The sequence below is a fragment of the Cynoglossus semilaevis genome, chromosome 3 (assembly GCF_000523025.1).
Source record: "Cynoglossus semilaevis isolate Cse_v1.0 chromosome 3, Cse_v1.0, whole genome shotgun sequence".
Classification (NCBI taxonomy): Eukaryota; Metazoa; Chordata; class Actinopteri; order Pleuronectiformes; family Cynoglossidae; genus Cynoglossus; species Cynoglossus semilaevis.
Window position 1 is genome coordinate 2783500 of NC_024309.1, and position 9219 is coordinate 2792718.

The 9219-nt window shown below is 41.8% G+C and overlaps 2 protein-coding genes across 2 annotated transcripts in view; one reads left to right on the forward strand and one right to left on the reverse strand.

The window, feature by feature from the left end:
- pex2 (peroxisomal biogenesis factor 2) overlaps window positions 1–675 on the forward strand; it is a 6202-nt gene extending 5527 nt beyond the window's left edge. The window contains 2 exon segments of the mRNA XM_025054474.1: window positions 1–101; window positions 104–675. The exon segment at window positions 1–101 is cut by the window's left edge and continues 388 nt beyond it. Coding sequence (XP_024910242.1) covers window positions 1–101; window positions 104–609 — 607 coding nt within the window. The 3' untranslated portion in view covers window positions 610–675.
- Window positions 1–9219, reverse strand: part of LOC103376915 (trichohyalin-like) — a 104019-nt gene that overhangs the window by 87054 nt on the left and 7746 nt on the right. The gene's annotated exons all lie outside the window — the stretch shown is intronic.

Below are 9219 nucleotides of genomic sequence, written 5' to 3' on the forward strand. Positions count from 1 at the left end.
GCAGGCCCCCACTGGCTCCAGGAGCGCTCTCATAGCCTGCTGCTGTGTCTGGGAATCAATTCTGGGCCCTCGGCTGAACAAGATAGTTTCCTTCAGCAAGGTCTACGCTGTCTGACTCTTGTATCTGGTATAGCCCAGCTTGCAAATCTTGTCAACTTTCTCATCTTCATAAGAAAAGGCCGCCACCCTGTCTTGGCTGAAAGGATTGTGGGAGCTCAGGCAGTTTCTACCCAGCCCAATATGATCCGGGACATAGACTATCAGTTCATGAACCGGGAGCTGTTGTGGCACGGCTTTGCGGAGTTCCTCATCTTCCTTTTACCACTGATCAACACAAGAAAACTGAAGGCAACTGTGTCTTCCTTTGTTTTCGGTGGAGACAGAGCGAGAGGTGAGGGAACCACAGAAGGGCAGCAGTTGTGGAAGGAGTGCGGACTGTGCGGAGAGTGGCCCACTATGCCTCACACAGTGGGCTGCCGACATGTTTTCTGCTATTACTGCATCAAAAGCCACAGCATTGCAGACACTTGCCTCACCTGTCCCAAATGTGGAGCCGAGGCAGGGCAACCTCAGCCAGTCAAGATGAATGTGGAGATGACTGAGATGTGATGGTGCGAGGAAGCCATCTTCCAGTGTTATTGAGACTAAATAAAAAGCAAACTGGTAAAATATGAATTCAATAGTTCCTGTATTATTATCCAACTTGATCTTTGGCTTTGTCTTAATGGATTTATCCAATGGTGTCTGGTACAGTAAATTCACAAGTGAATACAATTGTTCATCTATCTGCACTCAATGAGCAGTCCGTGTTTGGATTTGATTCACAAGGCAGTCGAATGTGAGTTCATGTCTGGACTTTGGTCTCAATGATGTCTGCGTCTGTTCTGAACACACACTGACCTGCTATGTTTAATGTATGTGTGCATATATTGACAATTCACTGGCCCCTCTGTTTCTCCAGCCAGACTTTGGACAGAACTATTTGTCTTTGCTGCACTGGACAGACTAGAGAAGACCACACAGAGCATATATTTGATGAGTGAACGTGTTGATTTATGCTTCCAATTGGCTCTGTGTTAGCCTCGGTGTGTGTGTGTGTGTGTGTGTTTGTTGAAATGGGAATATTTGTTCTGATGAAAAATGCAGAAAGTCAGCTGAATAAATAATGGGAGGAATTTCTGATGCTTCTCATCATCGCCAAATTAGCATTTGTTGTGTATTTTGTGCCTAAATTGTATTTCAACATCATTAAAATTGATAGAGTGCTACCTCTTGGGCGTTTATTCAGTTAAGTGGAGGAGAGAAATATGAGGAAAAGTTATAACAATCAGCACACTTTCTCTCTAGACAGACGTGCTCATTCTAACTTCTATTATCCATTTTCACAGCACCCCAACATGCTTAAGATCAAGGGGGCAGCCGGGGGCTTGGATTGACTCACGCACGCACGCACACTCACACACAGACTTGACAGGCTGCCTTTCTTTTCCCTTGGCCTTTTCTCTCCTTTGCTTCCTTTCCATCTTTCTCCGTCTGTAATCTCTTGGGCCCTCTCCCCTATAAGACTGTAGTAAACTGTACCAAAACCCTGGCAGTCGTCTCCTTTCTCGCAGGCAAATTACTCTCTAATCCCTGTAATGAGTCCAAAGATGCTTATTTATGCTGGAGTTAACCTCCACCAGTGAGCCCAGCCCCAGGCCAAACGCACCCCAGCTGAGTGAAGCCTTTCCTGGGCTGACAGGGGTGGGTAGTAGTGGTGGTGGTGCTAGTGGTGGGTTCTCCCTCACCCCACTCCTCTCCTCTCCTGTCCTCTCCTCTCCTTCCCACACTCCCCTGCTCTCATCACTAGGACTTAATTGCTGATTGCTGGGACGATCAATCGGAACTGCAGGCGTGATAGAAAGCCTATGGGGGGGGGGGGCTGTTCTCAAATCTGCTCGCTCAAACAGACGTACACACATTTGCACTCAGATGAGGTTAATGTTTCAGTTGAGCAGAGAGGATAAAGCATGAAATATTTGTCCTCATTAGATGCACAAATGCCCCGAAGAACACTGGGTAGCGGCTGCAGCTGACCCATAGTGATCTTTATTTTTTCCTACAGCCTCGGCAGATCTCTGAAGTCTAATGGCTATATGTCCTTGGTTATGATGAAATTGATTAATTGCACGGCACACATACATATACATTTTCTACTGATTAAAAGAAGATGTACCGGCGGTGGTGTGGAGGGTTACACCCCCTATAGGTGATGATTGGTTTGATTTATTTATGAATCAAAAACATAAAGCTCATCACATACACACCCCGGGCCTCTTCTCCAACATCAAGGACATTTTGACATAATTAATCCAATACAATTCATTTCAAGTCAGAAACGGCTATATATTTCATGTACTACATTGTATTAGAGGACTGTATCTTTTTTTATAGTGTATTATACAGAAAATCCTTGTGAGAATTTTTGGATTGAATCTGTACTATAGTGATGGCTTAATGCCATATGTACCATAACTCTTACCCTGTACAGTAACTTTATTTATATCATTATATCCTTCATCTGTGACGTTGTCCATGATTGCCAGATTTTACCTGGAACTTTCTTTATTTAAGTTCCATAAGAAAAATTAAAAAAGGGAGAGTCAATTGATCTGGTTCTCAAGTTTACTTTGGCTGCAGTTATCCACATCAATAAACCCCTGGTACAGGTCCAACAAGTCTATGAGAAAATATAGAAAACCTCTAATCCAATGTCACTCAATGTCAGTCAACAGTTTCTCTATGAGTATATTATATATTTTGTCAATCACTAGGCCCATGTTTCCGTCATAAAAAAGGAGCTCATTCTGCAATTTACAAAAACAAAAAAAAAGATACTAAGACAACATGCTCTGTACAAGAAGGTCAAGAACATCCAGTTTTATTTAACAACAAGACTAGTTCAGACCAGTGCTATCATGGGACCATTTTAGTTTGCAAATCAATGTGAGTACAAGTAAGGATTTAAAATAAATTACAACAACAATAAATACTAAATACTGAAGATAAACCTCATTAAACTTTCTGCAAAGTCAACACAGTCAGCAGAACAGAAAGTGAGCAGAGCTTTCACACCAATAGCATATTCTGTGTACAACTCTTTTCATGGTCCAATAAGCAAATTAACACAAAATGTTGGTTAAAGTCTCATCAAAAGAGTGACTTGCTGAGGTGCAAGCACTTCATCTATGCACTATGTCAATAAAATGGGAACAGACAGTGAAGCAGAGGTGTCCACACTGTGGCTGTGGATCTACTATTCAAACGATCAGGCTAAAGTGCTCTACCTACAATGGAAATATTAAATACATATTTACTACAGTTATACAGTTTATTTATTTATATATATATATACACACACACATATATATATAGGGATTAAATATATATATATATAGGGATTAAATATATGTAGCGCTACAGTATGGTACAATGTGATTCAGTTCTTACAGTGTATGGTCACTACTACACACTCTCCTTGTGTCCTTCCATATGTACGTACAGAGTAACTACTAACTCTGAGGCCTACTGATGCCTTTCTGTGTTTCCTCCATACACTCTACATTCCCTACATGTTAATTACAGTTTTAAACCGACTTTAAAGATTTGTAAAAGATCAGTCCTAACACCACTGGGACATGCCATTGTTTTTTAAATTCGCACAAGACTTGGAATCCAATCCGTTTTGCCCATATTACTGTCTAACTCCGGTCCTCAATCCCCAGGAAAGAGAACAGATAAGGAAGAAACAGTGCATTAAAGTCTATTAATTGAGTTAAGCCACGGATCGAATTAGTTGGAAGTTGGAACAGTTCTCTGCGCTTAAGGTAGGAAAGCTGGAGCCGTGTTAAGCCTATCTGTCTTAAGATCTTTTTTCTAATTCACAGGTTCTGCGTGGAGAAGGAAAAGAGGAAGAGGCTGAGATTCCCAGCGGCGATGCAAAGCAATCTGCACATTCACACGCTGCCATTTAGGGAGCAAATTGGCCCCGTGCCCCCTCTGACGAAGGTTTTAAGAGAAAGGGAATTAGGGGCATTGAATCCCTAACTAGATCTCCTTCTTTGATGAGCCTCTTTATCTGCCTGTCCCTCATCTCCATTTCTTTGATGTGAGGCGTTGATTTTCCTGATTAAATAGTTTTTAAAGTAAAAAGCTCTTCTCTAGACGAGGTAATACCGGGCTCTTTTCTGTACCTATTGAAGGTTCGTTTGTGTGCATGCTTGTTGAACAGTCCATCTGTGGTATTCTTTAATTGGAACAGAGCCCTCGGCTTCCAGATACTAATAAGGACGGGACAATGGCTTTGAGGCTTCCGTGCGTAGTTTCCTCTGTGAAAGAATTTTCATCTAAGTTTATCCCAGGCTTTTACCACATTTAAAATGTCTAGGATCATATAGGAAGGCTGATGGATCACTAATGAAATTTAAAAAGTTAAAAAAAAAAACACACACACTGTTTACGTTGCAAAATCACACCGCCTACATTTCTGTGAAAGTCTTGACCTCACTTCAGTCAGTCACAGGTCTCCTCCAGAATGAAAGGTGTTTCACCTAACAACTAACATCACTTCCAAACAGTGAATCACATCACTTCTGTGTCAAACAAACATGAAAAGAAACAAAACAAACGCACCACTTGTTGACGCCTCAGCCTCGTTTTTTACCAAAAGCTTTTGTTGTGGCATGTCAAATAAGTCAATGGAGGTCAGAAGTATCTCGTATATCACATCAGTTTAATAATAAAAAAACAACAACATGGCAAAAACAAAAGCGCTAAAAATTCCTCCGAGCTAGAGGAAGCTCGTGAGTTTGCCCGAGTTCAGGGATGCTGTCTCTGCAGGTACCTGTGATATGAGAGTTCTATCAACACCTGCCGGGCTTTGGATACCACGGGGTCCAATTATCTAAGTCTGCCTCCTGTTCTTAACCACCTCCTCAGACTAACGGGTCAGAAGGACAATCAATCACCACAAAAATAAGACAGTCATTTCCTGCCTTTTATCACAATGGTTGAAGTTTTGACTGGTTGAATTTAAAAACCAGAGAAAGATGGAACATCAATGCTTTTGGGGCTAACTTTATCTTCAGTCCTTGACGTCCTAAGGTTTCATCCCCGTCCACACAGTCTGTAGACCTAAAGATGAAGAATGGTTTTCTTATTGAAGCTTCGAAAGTCAACCAGAAGTTCTCTAATGCTTTTTAAAGCTGTCTTCCTCTGAATAAGGTTGCATAGAAATAGAAATTGTCTAATATAATACTCAACAGAGGACATATACATGGACCTAAATGCAGCATCCAAAGACACAAATGCAGAAAGCTGGGTTCAGGGACCTTGAAAAAAATAAAAAGATTCCTAAAACTGAGGAACAAATTAACAACAGACTAAACGACTGAATGATGAACAAGAAACAAACCAGCAAAAATGCATGTTTATTTTTCAGCATTTTTAAAAAAATACATTTCACATCCTCTAATTTTAACACAGGGCTGAAAAGACGGAAGCTAACTCTAAGTGACCTGTCCTTCCATTGGCCGAGCCAGGACAGGAGTATAGAGGGCATCATGGGAGGATTACAGGCAGGTGTGTTCAGATGTGCCTGGGGTTAAGATCCCCCAAAGCCGTGCCCATTTGTGATTGCATATCTTTGAGCCTGTGCGTGCGTTCAGCCGTCTCAGGCCGTTCCTCACTGATGTCTCAAACAGACTAAAACCTATGAAAAGTAAACCAGTGGAAAAACATGCATGTTTATTTTTCAGCATTTTTAAAAAAATACATTTCACATCCTCTAATTTTAACACAGGGCTGAAAAGACGGAAGCTAACTCTAAGTGACCTGTCCTTCCATTGGCCGAGCCAGGACAGCAGTATAGAGGGCATCATGGGAGGATTACAGGCAGGTGTGTTCAGATGTGCCTGGGGTTAAGATCCCCCAAAGCCGTGCCCATTTGTGATTGCATATCTTTGAGCCTGTGCGTGCGTTCAGCCGTCTCAGGCCGTTCCTCACTGATGTCTCAAACAGACTAAATGAGCAATAATCTGCGCACATCCCGCCAGATGTCCCAGTGAATTTCCTGTGGCTTAGAGCGCCAGCTGAGCTCTTTGAAACTTTTGATAACTTCTGCAAATGTGATTGAACCTCTGCTTGTTCAGGAATGTTGTGTGGGACACAATGCGCTTATTCCCATTTCCTGTCAGAAAAAAGATGAAAAAGAGGCGTGGCCTTTTCCTGTTTGTTTTATTTTTCTCCTACAGGAGCATCTTCCCTCACAATAAACTGTTCTAAGGAGGATTTGTCAGGGAAAAAAGTTGCAACATTTTAGACTAAATTTTATATTTTTCCACAGGTGTTTTAATATGGTTCCCAATCAGATATATAATTTAAAAAATGTTGGAAAATCTATGACGAACACTGTTGATTGTCTTGTCACCATCACTTAAAAATATATATATTTTGTTCAACCCTCAATAAGGTTTTAGTTTATTAAGATAGTCTCACCACAGACCTATATTTATATATTATATTAGTCTGTGATTTGTTCATTAAAATAAATAATCTGTTCTCATTATTTGCAGATGAAAAGCAACAACCAAATAAAGGCTGGATTATAGGTAAAGCGTAAGTGATGATTTAATCAAATGCTGACACAAATTCCTTCAATATAATGACTTAATGTTGAATTCAAAAATACACACAGATGTAGGAGGAATCTAGTACTGGCCATTAATGTCATTTTCAAATTCCGGCTTCTGTCCGTTAAGGAAAGAAGCTTTAGTCTCTATTGTAAGCAGAATGCCGCGCTTCCGTCTGGAAATACAAACAGGTGGAATTTCTAAATTACACATGTACCAAACGTGCCTAAACAATGAGGATGGCAGGCTGGGGAAAAAAGCCTAACCCTGTTAAGTATGTGGCTGCCAGGTAATGACAACGTGTTTGTACATTTCAGCATCTCGGAATCCTTGGCGTGCAAAGCAAAGACAGAAACACAATTTTGAGGTTTCCATGGATACCTGTGCGTGGAGGTTCTGCTGTGAGTCTCGACTCCTCAAGGAGATCAGTGTCAACCAACAATAACCGGCTGCGTCCAACAGATGCATGGAAAAACAAACACACACACACATAACTGCACAAACTGAGGAGCAGCTTCTGTGCACGTAAAAGACGACAAAACCACAGATCTGTTCCCGTCAAGACCTTAAGTTTAAACCAACAAGTTTTATATACATTGTTTTTAGTACAATGTGTACTTTAACCCACCCATGAAGCACTGCAGTGACTCAATTTTTTTTTTCCCGCTCAGGGAGCGATAGAATTTTCGGTGCTTTCTCAACACAACAGTCGCGCCAGGGTCGGCAATCAAACCGGCAATCCTCTGATTACACGAGCGATCCTTTTACCACCAGACCACAGTCTGCCCTGCAGTATGTAATACTTGATGATAATTCTGAATGCTCTGCAAGCTTCTTTTTCTCTCTCTCAATATTTTCTGCTCTTTTTATTGAATTATTTGTTAATTTATTTTTGCCTCCTATTATCCATTCACCTCGCCATTCTGTTGTGGTTCTACAGCATAACACACTCAGCATATAAAGGCTGAATTATAAAGCAACCTTTCAGTAGGGATAATGTAGCCACGACGTGCATTTGTATTCCTGATACGCCACTAAATTAAAATATATGCATACTACAAGTGACCCTGTTAGAGAAGGGTCAAGTATAGAGTGGCATGTATAATACAGCTTTGACTGTCTGACTTATTTTTCCCTCCACTTATAACCAGGTCCTAGGAAGAAAATTAAATTCTGTCAACATAACTATTTTAGGATCTGTGGTTTTGGCCGTGGGGCGATGCCCCCTCTTTGGAAGCGAGAACGTATTGTTTAATAACTGCACAAATTTAGAGAAAATTACCTAAAACGATGGCCCCAGATTTTTCCAATATTCTGATTCAGAGTCAGCTCTCTGGTGTTTTCCAGAGGCTCTCTTTTGGCCCTTTTTTAAAAAAGCTGCCAGACTCCTCTGTGAAGGGCCCCTCGCTAACACCGCAGGCTCGTTGTCAAGTATTATGTTCTCCAGTGTTTGTGCTCGTCTTCTGCGCCAAGCTGCTGGAGTCCTCACTGCCCCGTCCACAAAGGCTTACACAACACTCAGCAGCCGTATCTCTGATTGTCTAGCTGCAGTCCCGGTGTGTTTTCTTTCAAAGTCAAATTATAAAGGTATGCTAGAAAAAAAAGGAAAGCGTATCTGCAATTCAGAACACATTTTTCTATCAGACAGCAGATATATTGCCGCCTAAGTATTTTCAGATGTTGGCAAATTCCACATATTTTTCATATCCAGCCTCCTGAAACTTGGGGCCGTTTCAAGACTCAAGGCACATCACCGGCAAAGACTGCTTGACCTTAGGTGGGAAGACAACGATGAACCAAATATCCACTCTGGGTTTGTCCTTTTTTTTATGAAAATATTTTCTCTGATAAAAAGCAATATCACCAGCCATAAATCATTTAGTAAATGATTTGGAAATCATTGGAAAAACACATTTATTTGGGGGGAGTTTCATCAATAAACATGGCTCATGTAGAAAGTTTTATTTATATATTCATGCATTCAATAGATTCAGTTATTCATGTATTCACTCATTCACAAGGCCCAGTTGGTGACTCTGCGTCAGGCCACTGTGTGTGTATGTGTGTGTGACCTGCGGCATAGCCCTGCTATGCTGCGGGCTAGTACTGTTCCCCAGGGGGCTCTCATCTTTTACCGAGCCCTGACAGAAGATGGAGGCTGGGAAAGGAGTCGGCTGCATTAAAAAGCCTTTACCTAGCTCTGATTTATCACCCCTACCTCACACACACACACACACACACACACACACACACAGCTAGGTTCCATACTTTATCAAACACGCAGACGTATAAACGCACGTGCACAGGTGCGCGAGAACGCACACTCGCGCCGACGGTAAGAAAATGAAAAGGACACACATTCACACACCATCAAACACGTACTCCTTCCATCATAAGATGGCTGCCTCTGAGGAAGAGCGAGGCACTGCGTGCCGCACCGCGGTGGTGATTTTGCATTTTAATGGCACCTCTGCTCCTCTAACCTGACCCCCCCTCCCAACCTCCACCCCCGCCCCCCCCCGGCACCCCCCGTCTCTCATGGGGATTCCCA